Source organism: Triturus cristatus, chromosome 3_1 (assembly GCF_964204655.1).
Source record: "Triturus cristatus chromosome 3_1, aTriCri1.1, whole genome shotgun sequence".
Lineage (NCBI taxonomy): Eukaryota > Metazoa > Chordata > Amphibia > Caudata > Salamandridae > Triturus > Triturus cristatus.
The window spans coordinates 15,108,082-15,125,520 of NC_140583.1; the positions used below are offsets into that span (position 1 = coordinate 15,108,082).

Here is a 17,439-nt window from a genome sequence, read left to right on the forward strand (position 1 = left end):
TCTTCCCTTCCTCCACTCTCTCGCTTCCCTTCCTCCACTCTCTCTCTCTCCCTCTCTTCCCTTCCTCCACTCTCTCTCTCTCTTGCTCTCTCTCTCTCCCTCTCTTCTCACCCTCTCCTCTCCCTTGCTCCCTCTTTGCACCTCTCTTTCCTTGCTATTTATTCCCTCTCCTTTTTATTTTATTTTGTGTTCTTACCCCTATCTTTTCCCTTTCCTTCCTCCACTTTCTCTCTTCCTCCCTTCCCTCTTACTCACTTCCCTTCCTCCACTCTCTTGCTACTCTTCCTCCTCTCTCTCTCTCTTCCCTCCTTCACTCTCCCTTCTCCCTTACCTTCCTCCCCTCTTCCTCTCTTCCCTTCCTCCACTCTCTCCTCCTCACCCACCTCTGCAGCTTCAGCCTTCAGTAAGAAGCCCAAGTCGGTGGAGGTGGCGGTGGGTGGCTCAGCGGTTTTCGAGGCTGAGACAGAGAAGGCTGGTGTGAAAGTGAAGTGGCAGAAGGATGGCAAGGACCTGGCATCGGGCGACAAGTACCTCATTCAGTCTGAGGGCACCAAGCACTCTCTGACCATCAGCAGCGTGGTGAAGGAAGACGACGTGGTGTACTCGGCCATCGCTGGGAGCTCCAAGGTCAAGATGGAGCTCAAGGTCACTGAGCCAGGTGAGTGTCAACTTGTATCGAGAAGGTCAAGATCGAGCTCAAGGTCACGGAGCCAGGTGAATGTGACCTTGTATCAATGAGGTCAAGATCGAGCTCAAGGTCGCGGAGCCAGGTGAGTGTCAACTTGTATCGAGAAGGTCAAGATCAAGCTCAAGGTCGCGGAGCCAGGTGAGTGGCAACTTGCGTCGCGAAGGTCAAGACCGAGCTCAAGGTCACTGAGCCAGGTGAGTGTGACCTTGTATCGAGAAGGTCAAGATCGAGCTCAAGGTCGCGGAGCCAGGTGAGTTCAACTTGTATCGAGAAGGTCAAGATCGAGCTCAAGGTCGCGGAGCCAGGTGAGTTCAACTTGTATCGAGAAGGTCAAGCTCAAGGTCGCGGAGCCAGGTGAGTGTGACCTTGTGTCAAGAAGGTCAAGATCGAGCTCAAGGTCGCGGAGCCAGGTGAGTGTGACCTTGTATCGAGAAGGTCAAGATCGCGCTCAAGGTCGCGGAGCCAGGTGAGTGTGACCTTGTATCGAGACGGTCAAGATCGAGCTCAAGGTCGCGGAGCCAGGTGAGTTCAACTCGTACCGAGAAGGTCAAGATCGCGCTCAAGGTCGCGGAGCCAGGTGAGTGGCAACTTGCGTCGCGAAGGTCAAGACCGAGCTCAAGGTCACTGAGCCAGGTGAGTGTGACCTTGTATCGAGAAGGTCAAGATCGAGCTCAAGGTCGCGGAGCCAGGTGAGTTCAACTTGTATCGAGAAGGTCAAGATCGCGCTCAAGGTCGCGGAGCCAGGTGAGTGTCACCTTGCAGCTCGAAGGTCAAGCTGGTGCTAAAGGTCATGGAACCACTTAGGCCCAACCCCCACAGCACAAACCCTTTGGCTGCCATGTATATGTCCTTGCACTATTGCAGATTTACAACTCTTGTGACTTCACAAGTATTTACAGAAGTAGGCCTGGAAACTGTTCTCCTTTGGGACTGCCTTTCCACATCAGCAGACATGCTTGTTTCTGCTCATTTAAGAATCTGCTGGGTGTTTGCAATTTCACTTTCCTTACAACCCCTTTCTTCTACAACCCGGAAAAAGTTTAACTTCTTCCCTTGGGAGGAGTACATTTCCAATATCTCCCAGTGTGGTAAGCGATTAGAGAAGAGTCTCTAAACCCCTTGAATATGTAAGTCTGTCATTTGCTCTTTTATGGGCAGGTGGGATTGCCCAAAACAGAGGAGTCCGTTCCCTGGGAGGTGGGCGTCTTCTTCACACTGCTCCAGGTGGAGGATCGCAGCCCTCCGTCCTCAAGTGCGAGGGAGCTTCACTGGGGCGGGGGGGGATACCCCAAAATGAGGAACTTGGTGCTGCATCGTTGTCAGACCCTGTCCGGTGGATACGGGCAAACTGGGGCTACTGGGTCCCAGCCGGGGGCAGAGTGCCAGGCCCTTGTTAGGAGGCGCTGCAGCTTTCATCACTCATTGCTGCTGCCAGCGCTGCCCATGATTGTGCCAACACACCTCCTCGGCATCCACTCCCCCAAGGGTGGCGATGTAGGCTCTTCCAGGCCCCCCAAAGCTGCAGGAATGTCTTGGGAGAGTTCTATCAGCGCTTTATAAGATACATTGAATTGACAAACAACTGTTCTTGTGCTCGTCTCTAAACTAGGCAAACAGTGCCACCATGTGGCAGACTATCATAAACGCTGGGATTGAATATTAAGTGCCGGAAACCACCGGCTCAAATTAAGCACTGGGGGAGGGGTCATTTACCTCTATTGTCCTGGGGCCCATCCTACTGTGGTCTGAAACTGTGCCAAGAACCCCTTCAGCACTTGACTCTGCACCAGCTCCTCATAGAGGTAGTGTTGGTGTGTGTGTGTGTGGGGGGGGGGGGGGCTTCAAGCTCAGAACGCAACAACCCCCCAGCAGTGGCCAAACTCCCTATCCCTACTGGGACAGCAATCCATACTGCCCAGAGTGTTGGGCGAGAACCATTCTGGGCTTGGTTCCTCGGGTGTGATCCGGATGCCCCTGCTTAAGGGCTGTGGCCTGGTCTGCTTGCTTGCCCTAAATCCTAAAGCTTGCTTTCAGTTTGCGCTTCGTTTTATTACTGTGAACATTTTTCTGCACATTGGGTATGAACTTCCTGGGTTTACAGAGGAGTGTGGCGCCCCCAGCAGGCGGTGCGTGGTCACTTCAGTTTCTTGACAGGATCGGGAATGGACCATTCCTCAGCCAGGGCACACCCTGAGACATCTTGGGGTCCTCCCTATGCCCCTGATGTAGATGTGAATAGAGCAGGTGCCACCCGCACCCCTGCCCGGCCCCAGAGTGGATTCCAAACATTAAGATTAAATCCTTGGGGTTTTCCTAACAAACCTTACAATCCACCATCAATCGTTTTCTAATTGTTCCCTTGAGCACAACTTCCCTTTTTCTGGATTACCTTCCCAGACCCGGGGGTTCCAGGGAGCACCCCACACCCCTTTGTTTTGTGTAGTAAGACGTATTGGCACACAATACGTGCCTGCCCAGCAGTGCGCTGTCTGTCTGTGTCCTTTCGACCACGCCCTCTTGTGCGTGTCTGTGCCACTCAGTGCCGGTGGAGTACCCTGCTGTGTGTCTGTACCCCAGGGTGTTATAACTGTACCCTGCTGTGTGTCTGTACCCCAGGGTGTTATTACTGTACCCTGCTGTCTGTCTGTACCCCAGGGTGTTATAACTGTACCCTGCTGTGTGTCTGTACCCCAGGGTGTTATTACTGTACCCTGCTGTCTGTCTGTACCCCAGGGTGTTATTACTGTACCCTGCTGTGTGTCTGTACCCCAGGGTGTTATTACTGTACCCTGCTGTGTGTCTGTACCCCAGGGTGTTATTACTGTACCCTGCTGTGTGTCTGAACCCCAGGGTGTTATTACTGTACCCTGCTGTGTGTCTGTACCCCAGGGTGTTATTACTGTACCCTGCTGTGTGTCTGAATCCCAGGGTGTTATTACTGTACTCTGTGGTGTGTCTGTGCCCCAAAGTGTCGGTACAGTACCCTGCTGTGTGTCTGAATTCCAGGGTGTTATTACTGTACCCTGCTGTGTGTCTGAATCCCAGGATGTTATTACTGTACCCTGCTGTGTGTCTGAATCCCAGGGTGTTATTACTGTACCCTGCTGTGTGCCTGAATCCAAGGGTGTTATTACTGTACTCTGTGGTGTGTCTGTGCCCCAAAGTGTCGGTACAGTACCCTGCTGTGTGTCTGAATTCCAGGGTGTTATTACTGTACCCTGCTGTGTGTCTGAATTCCAGGGTGTTATTACTGTACCCTGCTGTGTGTCTGAATCCCAGGGTGTTATTACTGTACCCTGCTGTGTGTCTGTACCCCAGGGTATTATTACTGTACTCTGTTGTGTGTCTCTACCCCAGCGTGTTATTACTGTACTTTGTTGTGTCTGAATCCCAGGGTGTTATTACTGTACCCTGCTGTGTCTCTGTACCCCAGGGTGTTATTACTGTACTCTGTGGTGTGTCTGTGCCCCAAAGTGTCGGTACAGTACCCTGCTGTGTGTCTGTACCCCAGGGTATTATTCATGTACTCTGCTGTGTCTCTGTACCTCAGGGTGTTATTACTGTACTCTGTTGTGTCTGAATCCCAGGGTGTTATTACTGTACTCTGTGGTGTGTCTATGCCCCAAAGTGTCGGTACAGTACCCTTCTGTGTGTCTGAATTCCAGGGTATTATTACTGTACCCTGCTGTGTGCCTGAATCCCAGGGTGTTATTACAGTACTCTGTGGTGCGTCTGTGCCCCAAAGTGTCGGTACAGTACCCTGCTGTGTGTCTTCCCCGAATGTTGGCACAAGGCACTGTTGTATATCTCTATGTTGTATATCTCTAGCTCACTGTCCTGGCACACAGAGGGCCCTGCTGTGTGTCTTCCCCGGGTGTTGGCACGAGGCACTGTTGTATATCTCTAGCTCACTGTCCTGGCACACAGAGGGCCCTGCTGTGTGTCTTCCCCGGGTGTTGGCACGAGGCACTGTTGTATATCTCTAGCTCACTGTCCTGGCACACAGAGGACCCTGCTGTGTGTCTTACCCAGGTGTTGGCACGAGGGACAATTGTATATCTCTAGCTCACTGTCCTGGCACACAGAGGGCCCTGCTGTGTGTCTTCCCCGGGTGTTGGCACGAGGCACTATTGTATATCTCTAGCTCACTCTCCTGGCACACAGAGGGCCCTGCTGTGTGTCTTCCCCGGGTGTTGGCACGAGGCACTGTTGTATATCTCTAGCTCCATGTCCTGGCACACAGAGGGCCCTGCTGTTTGTCTTCCCCGGGTGTTGGCACGAGGCACTATTGTATATCTCTAGCTCACTCTCCTGGCACTGTGGTAAATATTTCGTTACCGGTACTATTTTTTATGCGGTAAAGTCTTAGTGAGAATAACTCAGTAAAAATAAGAGGCAGAATCCGTGGTATTAGAGGTTTTAAAAGGCTTTATTCCTATACAAAGGAATACAATTCGAATTGTAGGCATTCTATTCCATCACCACGAAAGTTCAGGAAGGAAGGGCATATATTATTGACAGATAAGCAGTTTTATAGAAAATGCATTACAGTGAAACAGATGCAAGAGGCGTAACAGCTGATAATACAGATAAACTGTGCATACGTAACTAATAGAGGCGTATACATGGGTGTAACTAAAATACGTCATTAAACATGATGTCACAAGTGGGTGGATCCACAGAAGAATCCTGCAATGTAAGCAGAAATATTTGGCAGAGATGCGTGCGCAGCCGCATGACGTGTGATTGACGTGCAACTAGAGGGTGAAGGAGGCTTGACATTTAGCTCTACATGTGGAGACAGAAGTCTGGGGGTCATGTCAACCTAATCCCAAATCATATCTAGTATCCTATGTTTAAAGAACTGTATTATCCAAAAGGAAAGGTCTCTCGGACGGAATCTATTCTATACTGACTGTTAGTGCGTGTACGGGCGTCTAAGTGTCTACATGAGATGCGAGGGGGTAGGAATCTTCCATGGTAACGGGGCTATGAATTACTTGCACGAGGACAGTGAGGCCTGGCCCCTTTGCACGGTAGCTGGAGGAATGTTTACCTAAACTGCTAGACAGGAATGCATCGGATTAGGAGCGAAGTAGATAATCTTGAAGGTGAAATACAGTTTTTGGCAGGCAATATGCTAGATCAGGCACCGTTAGCCGCGCAGGGAGTAGGACAAAGTTCATGGATACAGATGCAGGCTCAGACTGGAGCTTTCAGAGGCAGAAGACAGGAAAAGGCTTGATGACAGAATTCAGGGCCTACTCGCCTGAATCTGTAAAATGTGGAAAGTGAACCACATAAAGTCGGTGGCCTTTCATACTTAGGAATGGAATATCTGACCCATTCATGGCGGATCTGAAAGAGGACATGTTGACGGTGGACGCACATATATTTGCGTCTTCAAAACTGGAGCAGGAGGGAACATACATGTACTTATAGCATGTACATGGAGCCGTTGGGGTCTACGATAGGGGACATAACTGATCACAAAATTCATATTTCCTCATTCCCTCCTTGTCCCCTACGGACCCTCAGGAGATATCGATCTTCATCAATCCATCGATCTGTTCATATAGCATCATTTGTTCTTCTTTCTTCTTCCGGGATCTTGAACGAAAACTTGGATGTGGGATACACGATGTGGCACACAGACCACAAATCGCTGGCCCACATTGTAGACATAAACAGCAACTGAATAGTATGAGAAAGCCAATACCTAGGAAGGATAGGATTCTCCATCCCCAGGCTGACAACACGCCCCAGAACCAACCGGACCAAGTCCAGGTGCCTGGACTCTGGTGTATCTGGCTTATAATCTTATGAAGGCGGGTTATGGCTTTATATACTGACGGCGAATTTTCTGGTATGAAAATGCAGCAACTTGATCCGATGACCCTACAAGCTCCGCCCCTATCGGCCAGGATGACGTCAAGGACAAGACGATTTTGAAGCACTACAATCCGCATAGCAGACTGCTCTTCTGTTAAATTGCCTAGGGCGGAAATAGTCTCGTTCACTACTGCTTCAAGGGTTCTGGTTAATCTACGTATCAGCGTACTATTAGTGACTGTACCTATATAGGGAAAGAATCCTTTATTGAAATCTGTGTATTTTTCCCATGCTGTTTCAGTGTAATCGACAATTGGGAGATCTCTCTGTTGTCTATTGTGTACTAAATGGGTATTTCTATGATAATCAGGAGGAGCTAGGAAAACAGGTGGCAGAAGGAATGCTATGTAACAAGTACCATCCCAATCTAGAGGTAGACATATATATGCGGTCTGGCCACATATGAAGTAGGAATGACGGGAAGCTCTAAATGTAGACTTGCCTTGATCACTGAATTTTATTACAGTGGTGCATTTACTATGGCCCATGTGTATGGAACCATTCTTTCTTATACATAATTCCCCTTTTACTGGGAATACTGACATGGCGGGCAAGATTGGTGTAGCTTCAGATTCAACGTTCAGGATCATGAGGTTAAGTGTAAAATTACCTAATCCATATACTTCATTTTCTAGATCAGTTCCTGTTCTTTTGGGAAGTCCCTCCTTGTTAGGGTAGCAGACTTTAAGCAAAACTAGGTTCAGGTTTCCCCACACCCAGTTGTCTTGGTAAACTGCGGGATTTGAATCTAAGGAATTAATCAAACTAAACCATGCTCCACAGGAGCCATTGTGTGTGAACGGATATGGAAAGAGGGGCAAAACTCCCTTATAGTTTTGATAGGGAGGGAGTCGGCCACATATCCAACAATTGGTAGCATTGCTGGTCTGATGGGAATGATGTAACATACTAATGAATGTGTTGTTGCGCAGCGCAAATCTATATGACAACTCATGCGGAGGTAATTCGCTAAAAGAATGTTCTGCAGTTATATTATAAGCATGCTTAGGAATAGGGTAATACATGTGCAATAGGATGCTGACAATGATGATCAAAAGACTTAGAAAAAACAAAATTAATAGTGTTACTGTGCAGTGACTACGAAGTGATTTACAATACGCATGCTTTTTAAGCTGCATTCGCTGATTTCTTTCTCTATTCCGGTCTAGAGGATACATGTCAGAGACAAATTCAACCGATTCACCTTGGAGAGGACTTAAACAATCAAATTGTCTGACTTGCTAGACCTCAATTTTAGTTTATAAAGTTCTGGTTTTGATTTCTCAACCAAGGGGAGCTTTGAGTCTGTCTGTGAGGGAATACAAGGTTGAATATTGACACTGGATGGTAGTCCATAAAATTTCTTGATATGACTCGAGTGCAACCACCCTTTGCGACCCTCAATCTTCACGGCTGTCCTTGTAGTGAGTAGAACCAACTTAGGCGACTTCCACCTAGGATCCAGTTGGGTCTTCCGGTCGAAATTCCTGACCAAAACCAGGTCACCAGGAACCACGTCATGGGGCTTCACCTCAGTATTATCGGGAAAAGCTGCGGTTACCTGTGAACGACAAGATTGTAGTGCAGACATCAAGGAAGCCAGGTAATCTGTCAGCATATTACAGTCAACATCAGTTATTTTGCGAGGTATAGGCGTCCCCCACATATTTGGTGGTCTACCGAAGATCACCTCATACGGGGATAGCCCTGTTCGAGAATGTGCTACCATTCTCATGTAAAAGAGCGCAACTGGTAAGGCTACTATCCAGTCGACACCTTTTTCCCTACATATTTTGGACAATCTAATTTTCAGAGTTTGATTATGGCGTTCCACGAGACCTGCGGCCTCGGGATGCCGGACACAGTGGAATTTCCATTGGTAGCCTAACAAAAGGGAAACGTGTTTCATTAGTTCGGATGAGAACGGCTGGCCGTTATCTGAGTAGACAACACGTGGTAAACCGTACCGTGGGAAGAATTCTCGAACTAACTGTTTGGCAGTAGTCGGAGCAGTGTAATCTGAAACCGGGTATGCTTCTGTCCAACGGGAAAGAGCACAGACAACTACGAGAACATATTTGAATCCTCGACATCGTTCCATCTGGATATAATCCATCTGGAGGACTTCAAAAGCATGATCGGGAGGTTGAAATCCACCCTGCTCTACGGGGATGCTTTTACCTGGATTAAACTGACAACATATCATACAGGTACGAACTTTTTGTTTAGCCGCTGCTCGCAAGTGTTTGTTGAACCAAATGTGTTGAATGCTGTCTAGCATAGCTTTCTCTCCTAGGTGCGCTGGACTATGTATTGTGTTAATGATGACTTGAACCATAGAGTCGGGAAGAAACCATATAGATTTTTCCTTCGTCATCCATCCTTGATCCGTTTGGATCCCTCCTAATTCAGTCCATTTCTTTATTTCTTCTGGTGTAGCATGTGTCTGTATGTCAATTACATCAAGGGCGGGATCCTTAACTGTCATGCAATGTGTTAGTGTCGGAACTATTGTCTTTGTCATGTCAGTTGTGAGAGTCTGATTCTGAGCAGTCTGTTTAGCTGTTCTGTCAGCTAGGTCATTACCCTGAGAAATGATATCGGTAACTTTTGTATGGGCTTTGCATTTCATAATCGATATTGCAGTAGGTAGATGAATCGCGTCTAATAGGGCTTGAATGAGGGGTCCGTGTTGGATGTGGGCACCGTGAGAAGTTAAATAACCTCTCTCTCGCCATAGTACGCCGAAGTCATGGACGACTCCGAATGCATAACGTGAATCTGTGTATATGTTGACTTTCTTATTTTTGGCTTGAATACAGGCTTGTGTCAGAGCGATAAGCTCTGCTGCTTGAGCTGACAAAGTGTTAATACAAGTTGTTTCAATGACTTCAGTGTCTGTTGTGACTGCGTAAGCGGCCACTAACTCTCCTGTACTTGTTCTCATACATGACCCATCTACATACAATGTCAAGTCTGGATCTGACAAAGGGATATCTGTCAAGTCTTGTCTGGGTTTCGTCTCGATAGTAATGACTTCGACACAATCATGTGCCAATGGATCTGTTCCGCCCACTGGTAACAGTGTGGCAGGATTTAACGTATTGCAACGTCTGATTTCTATGTGTGGCTGAAATAATGTCAGTTCGTAACCAGTGAGTCTCGCTATAGTCAAGTGTTGTGTTTGTGTGCGGTTCAAGAGAACCTCTACTGCATGTGGTACTTGTACTGTCAATTGATGTCCTAACACTATGGCATCGCTTTGTCTGATTGCTAAAGCTGTTGCTGCCACCGATTTCAGGCACGCAGGAAGAGCCTGAGCTACTGGATCTAATGTACTAGAGAAATAAGCACATGGTTTGTGTGATCCTGCTTGTTCCTGAGTGAGTACTGATAAGGCAGTACCTTCGCGTTCTGTAACAAAGAGTGTAAACTGTTTACTGTAACATGGTGTTGCTAAAACAGGTGCTTGGCATAAAGCTTTCTTTAAGCTTTCAAAGGCGTGTGTATGTTCTGGAGTCCAAGGGAGGACAGTCGATGTGGCTGCCTCCTGTGTTGTCAACTGGATGAGTGGTTTTGCTAGAAATGCATATTGAGGGATCCACTGCCTACAGTATGAAGTGAGGCCTATAAAAGCCCGTACCTCTTTTTGTGTCTTGGGTGGTGGCATGTTAGCGATTAACTGGATACGGTCGGGTGTAAGCTGCCTTCCCTCCTTGGACAGCGAGTGTCCAAGGTAAACAACTCGCTGGACACAGAATTGCAGCTTAGAAGGGGACACCTTGTGCCCCTTGTCAGCCAGAAATTTTAAAACCATCAGTGACGCTTTTTCACATTCATGTTCGCTTCGGGCGGTGATCAGCAGATCATCGACATATTGAAGCAAGGCAGTGTTAACTGGCATGTGGATACTGTCAAGTTCTCGTTTCAGTGCTTGGCTATAGATGCTGGGGCTTTCTGTAAATCCTTGAGGTGCGCGTGTGAATTTAAAACTTCGTCCATTTAAACTGAACCCGAACAAGTATTGACTTTCCGGATCTATTGGGACGCTAAAGAAAGCATTCTTGAGATCGATTACAGTGAAGAACGTTGCTTCTGAGTCAATAGCTGTTAGTAATGAAGAGATATCTGGGACCACGGGGTATTGTGGTACAATACATTTATTTAATTCGCGCAGATCAATAACTAATCGATATACTGGTGGTGCTTTTGGATCCGTTCTTTTAAGAATCGGAATTATCGGGGAATTACATACATTGGAGTCAGTTTCGACAACCACTCCTTGTGCAATGAGCTCGTCAATGATTTGCAGCAAAGCCACAACAGCATCGGGTGGTAACTTGTATTGTCGCATTCGTGGTAGTATTACTCCTGTTTTTAGTGTGACACGATATGGTGTAATATTCATGCAACCAACATCAGTGGGGCCTTGTGCCCATAAATGTGTAGGTAAGTTCTGCAGTCGGCGATCCATGTCTTTGGACACGTAGTGACCTTTAAAGTCACGTAGAAATAGTCGTACTCCTTCCGGAGAACAACATATTATAGCTCCTAGAGCTTTCAATGTTTTTATACCTAACAAGTTTTCTGGACATGATTTAGTAAGCAATAAATCTGTAGTACTTGTCAATGGACCAATCGTAAGTGGAAGAGGTTGTGTCACGTCATTTATTATAGGTTTTCCTGAGAATCCAAGGGAAATATTCTGTGAGCCTGAGAGGGGTGCCCCTGGAACTTCACTGCGTCTTATAGTTGTTCTGCTTGCCCCTGTATCAAGTAAAAACTTTCTGTCTTCCCCTAATAGTTCACTATGTACATAAGGTCCCTCTTGGTCTACAGGAACCTCAATAAGGGGTAAGCCAACTTCCCTCTCTAGACTATGTCATGTATATCGCTGATAATCGGGATAATCTGCTTGTGCATACTGATACATCTGTTGTGTTGTTGCTTGTGTTGCAGCAATAGGCTGCGCTTGTGGTGGTGCTACGGTCTGTTGTGGAGTTCCTTGTTGCGGAGCTAGTTGTTGCGGAGCTAACCTAGGTTGTGCATGCTGGGGGATTTGTTGTTGATTCTGATCCTGTCTAGGTGGACGTGGTCTCTCCTGGGTTCTACCTGTAGCAATATTATGTTTCAGGACTGGACAATCGTGTATATAATGACCTGGTTGTTTACAATAGTTGCATGTCCCTTTTGTAGGACCTGCGGGATCACCCTTTTGATGACCATTAGCTGGGACTGACTGAGCAACAAGCATTTTCATTTTTGTATCTTTCATACGTCTTTGTTCGTGTTCTTGTTCTTCCTTTATTCTGTTGTGGTGATATTGTAACATCTGTAACATCTGTGATGGGGTATTACCTTGCCAGGTACTTTCGAATTTCAATACTCTATTCTTAACTTGTAGCAGAGAATTTTCAACTAATTTTGTCACAAACAGATGTGGATATGACTCACTACTGGCTTTTATGCCACTATTTATACCAAAACATTTTTCAAATCGCGAATAGAAATCACTAGTGTCTTCATCTGGCTTTTGTTTACAGGCTGATATTGCACCCCAGTCTTCCTTTTTCGTAGTTAATAAACGTGGCAGTACCTGTACTAGTAGCCCTGCTAGTGCTGTAGTCTTTTCCCCAAGTCCTGCTCCTGCAGCTCGGGCCCTTTCTTCGTTTTCTAATGCTGTCCAATCTATCTTTTGGTCTCCCACCTCCCATTCCTTTTCTTTGAGTTTCTCATAAACACCGGCGGGTAATAGGACTTTTAATATTTTCATAATGTCGGGGTAGGTATACTCTCCCATGAGTAACATGTCCTTTATCTCACGGTGGAAACCTGCTGGATCCTTGTCATGGCTGGGTACTACTTTCTTCATTTCTAATAATTCCAGTTTAGTTATAGGCGTGTACACAAACACGCGTGTAAAGTTATTACCGTCACCTCTTATTGGGTGTACTTCGCGTAATGGGTTCTGTCTATCTATATGATACATTTTTCTTCCCATGATGGGAACTGGAACGTGTTCTGGGCATACGAAATTTAAATATTGGTTTCGGAATTCTAGAATCTCTTTAATCAAATCAGTACCTGACCCTCTCCATATATTCGTGAGTAGTTCTGTCAATGTGTTAGGTAAGGGTCCTGGATCGGAGTGTTGACTTTTATATAATATAAGGAGGTGTTGAATCATGTATATACTAGCTAAACGCTGTTCATATGGGTCAAGATTCAGAAACGTGTGTGCAAGTACATCATCATTGTAGTCGCTGGGACTTTCAGCCCATTGTACTGCTGACCTAGCTAATTCTTGTTCGTCCATGGAATCGAGCACATGGTACCCCCTTCGATCTCGGAGTAATTTATCAACGGCTTGGAATAGGTGTTCGGGGGATTTTGTATTTAACATAGGATTTGGAAAATGTCTATTATATTCTGGACGTAGTGGACGTATCTGATCATTAAAGCCTCTAGTATTATTATGGGGTCTTCCTCTACCTACATAAGCTATTGTTTCTACTTGTTCTGATTCTTGCCCCTCCTCCTCTTCTGATTCTACTCTGTCTGTTTCTCGTCTTTCTTTATGTATACGTTCTACTTCCTTGCGGATTTTTCGACACATGGCGATTATACACGCCTGTCTATCGTGTTTCTCTTCTGATATGTTCTGACCCCATTTGACAAGTCTTTGCATGGTATCGTGATCTGCCCGGGCCTGTCTTGATTCCTAATTACACAATTTATGAAAAAACGTAGTAGTTGTCTTTGGACATCCACTTTCTGATATTCCATAGCTTCGTTAATACTTTCTGGACCTTGCCCTGTTTGGACAAAGCGATATATTTCGTCTAGGTGTTCACCCATTCCTGGTATCGTCATTAAATATAATGTAGCTCGTCTTATACGTAGCGATGATATGAGCAATTTATCCTGTCTACCTGGTACTGGGTCGTATCTACAATCCACAAGCTGTTCTTTAAACATGTCGGATGTCGCTAATTGGGGTGTACGTTGCAGTGCTAAATCTCTAAGGGTCTGTTTATTTCGCGGCGGGGTGGCAAACATGTCTGTCGTACCTCCTGTAGCACCATCTGAGGCGCTAGGCACGAAAGGATTCGTTGGACGTAGGATAGAGATTGTAGATGCGGGAAAAACTGTAGAAACGGACGGACCTGTGGGAACTTGTGTAGGAGTTTGTAGTTGCGGGGATACAGACGGATGCTCTTGGTGTAGAACACCATCGGCAAGCGGTATGTGCGGTATGGCATTAGCATACTCGGGAGCTACGTCATCTAAATAAGAGGAAAGGAAAACGTCCTTTGCTGTTTTGGGATGTGTTTTGGGATGTGCTTTTATCGGGAGTAATGGAGGAGTTAAATCTTTTGGTAACCCTTCGGCCAGAAGAGGATACATACCATTCATAAGAGTGTTTCTTTGTCTATCTATTTGTTCTGATTTTACTCGGGTACCTTCCTCAAGTAATAGATTTTCTCGAGTTTTATTTGAATTCTCTCTACCTTTCTCTTCCTGTCTGAGCGCTTTTTCTGTACGTCTATATGATTCTTTACGCCATAATTCAATGGCATCTTTCTGTGACTGTCTGGCTTTCTTTTTCCATAATTCTTCTTCTACTCTCATGATGCAATCTGCATCCCAGGTCCCTGCTGCGGGCCATCTCTGACTTTCTGGTAATTCTTTGGTGTAGTCCACCCATAAATCAAGAAATAATACGGCATCTAAGCCATGCTTATGATACATAAAGTATCCTGGAGTGTCCCTAGGTGGGATGGGAACAGCTTCTTCGAGTACACCTTTTCTAGTTTTGATCTGTCTTAGTTTCGAAAAGAGCGGCATTTTTAGACCTTATTACTAGAACACACTTTATACAATGAACACAATAATGAACAGTCATTCACACCACAATGTATAGAACGTATTAAAACATTTAACATTTAACAGTTTTAACGAACAATGATAACTAATAGAAAACTAGTTACTGACATAATACTGACACTAGGTAATACTTATTTATATGCAAGACATACTATATATACTGCTAAACAGTACAGATACACTGCTGAAACAGTGCAGACCGGATTTGTGTACCCAAACCCGTCTTGACCGGCACAGACTATGTGCACGTAAAATGCCTCCCCGGTAATGGTACTCACCGGGTAGCTCGGAACGGAAGGCCTCGGAACGGAACTGAAACTGGACCGGACTGGACTCGACTCGACTGGACTCGGAACTTCGGAACCTGGTGGGCCTCTGTATACCTCGGATCTTGCTCTCTCAGCTAGGCTCTGGTCGGGATACTTCGCACTTCTCACCGCCTCGTCTGGGTGTTGATCGCAGCCTCAGTCACCCCCGCTCGGCCGGAGGGAGATACAGGAAATCCTGCGGGTACGCGTTTTTGTCCGTTCAGCTGTGGCAGGAGACCGGGCCTGCAACGCACCGCCGGCGCGTGAGATGAGAAAGTGTCCCTATTCGGGCGCCAATTTATGTGGTAAATATTTCGTTACCGGTACTATTTTTTATGCGGTAAAGTCTTAGTGAGAATACCTCAGTAAAAATAAGAGGCAGAATCCGTGGTATTAGAGGTTTTAAAAGGCTTTATTCCTATACAAAGGAATACAATTCGAATTGTAGGCATTCTATTCCATCACCACGAAAGTTCAGGAAGGAAGGGCATATATTATTGACAGATAAGCAGTTTTATAGAAAATGCATTACAGTGAAACAGATGCAAGAGGCGTAACAGCTGATAATACAGATAAACTGTGCATACGTAACTAATAGAGGCGTATACATGGGTGTAACTAAAATACGTCATTAAACATGATGTCACAAGTGGGTGGATCCACAGAAGAATCCTGCAATGTAAGCAGAAATATTTGGCAGAGATGCGTGCGCAGCCGCATGACGTGTGATTGACGTGCAACTAGAGGGTGAAGGAGGCTTGACATTTAGCTCTACATGTGGAGACAGAAGTCTGGGGGTCATGTCAACCTAATCCCAAATCATATCTAGTATCCTATGTTTAAAGAACTGTATTATCCAAAAGGAAAGGTCTCTCGGACGGAATCTATTCTATACTGACTGTTAGTGCGTGTACGGGCGTCTAAGTGTCTACATGAGATGCGAGGGGGTAGGAATCTTCCATGGTAACGGGGCTATGAATTACTTGCACGAGGACAGTGAGGCCTGGCCCCTTTGCACGGTAGCTGGAGGAATGTTTACCTAAACTGCTAGACAGGAATGCATCGGATGAGGAGCGAAGTAGATAATCTTGAAGGTGAAATACAGTTTTTGGCAGGCAATATGCTAGATCAGGCACCGTTAGCCGCGCAGGGAGTAGGACAAAGTTCATGGATACAGATGCAGGCTCAGACTGGAGCTTTCAGAGGCAGAAGACAGGAAAAGGCTTGATGACAGAATTCAGGGCCTACTCGCCTGAATCTGTAAAATGTGGAAAGTGAACCACATAAAGTCGGTGGCCTTTCATACTTAGGAATGGAATATCTGACCCATTCATGGCGGATCTGAAAGAGGACATGTTGACGGTGGACGCACATATATTTGCGTCTTCAAAACTGGAGCAGGAGGGAACATACATGTACTTATAGCATGTACATGGAGCCGTTGGGGTCTACGATAGGGGACATAACTGATCACAAAATTCATATTTCCTCAGCACACAGAGGGCCCTGCTGTGTGTCTTCCCCGGGTGTTGGCACGAGGCACTATTGTATATCTCTAGCTCACTCTCCTGGCACACAGAGGGCCCTGCTGTGTGTCTTCCCCGGGTGTTGGCACGAGGCACTGTTGTATATCTCTAGCTCCATGTCCTGGCACACAGAGGGCCCTGCTGTTTGTCTTCCCCGGGTGTTGGCACGAGGCACTATTGTATATCTCTAGCTCACTCTCCTGGCACACAGAGGGCCCTGCTGTGTGTCTTCCCCGGTTGTTGGCACGAGGCACTGTTGTATATCTCTAGCTCACTGTCCTGGTACACAGAGGGCCCTGCTGTGTGCCTTCCCCGGGTTTGGCACGGGGCTCTGTTGTGTATCTCTGGTTCACAATCCAGGCACAGGGAGGGCCCTGCTGTGTGTCTTCCTCAGAGTGTTGGCACGAGGCTCTGCTGTGTATCTCTAGTTCACATTCCTGGACAGAGAGACCCCTGCTATTTGTCTGCAGCACAGAGTCTTGGCGCAGGGAGGGCACACTTTGGGGCAGATTGACAAGCCCCTTGAGCCACTTTTGCGTCACTTTTCCCATGTTAAAAATGACGCAAAAGTGGCGCAAGGGGCTTGTAAATCTGCCCCTTTGTGTTTGTAGCTATGCGTGCTGACACGTGGCTCTGTTGTGTATCTCTGGTTCATAATCCTAGCACAGGGCCCTGTTGTGTGTCTTCCCCGAGTGTCGGCACGTGGCTCTGTGTATCTCTGGTTCACAATCCCAAAACAGGGCCCTGTTGTGTGTCTTCCCCGAGTGTCGGCACGTGGCTCTGTTGTGTATCTCTGGTTCACAATCCCAGCACAGGGCCCTGTTGTGTGTCTTCCCCGAGTGTCGGCACGTGGCTCTGTGTATCTCTGGTTCACAATCCTAGCACAGGGCCCTGTTGTGTGTCTTCCCTGAGTGTCGGCACGTGGCTCTGTGTATCTCTGGTTCACAATCCCAGCACAGGGCCCTGTTGTGTGTCTTCCCCGAGTGTCGGCACGTGGCTCTGTGTATCTCTGGTTCACAATCCCAGCACAGGGCCCTGTTGTGTGTCTTCCCCGAGTGTCGGCACGTGGCTCTGTGTATCTCTGGTTCACAATCCCAGCACAGGGCCCTGTTGTGTGTCTTCCCCGAGTGTCGGCACG

General features: G+C 46.8%; 1 protein-coding gene across 1 annotated transcript in view; it reads left to right on the forward strand.

The window, feature by feature from the left end:
* MYBPC3 (myosin binding protein C3) overlaps positions 1 to 17,439 on the forward strand; it is a 423,360-nt gene that overhangs the window by 43,950 nt on the left and 361,971 nt on the right. Inside the window, exon 2 of the mRNA XM_085646556.1 lies at positions 392 to 658. Within this exon, the coding sequence (XP_085502682.1) occupies positions 392 to 658 (267 nt within the window). The remainder of the gene's footprint in view (positions 1 to 391; positions 659 to 17,439) is intronic.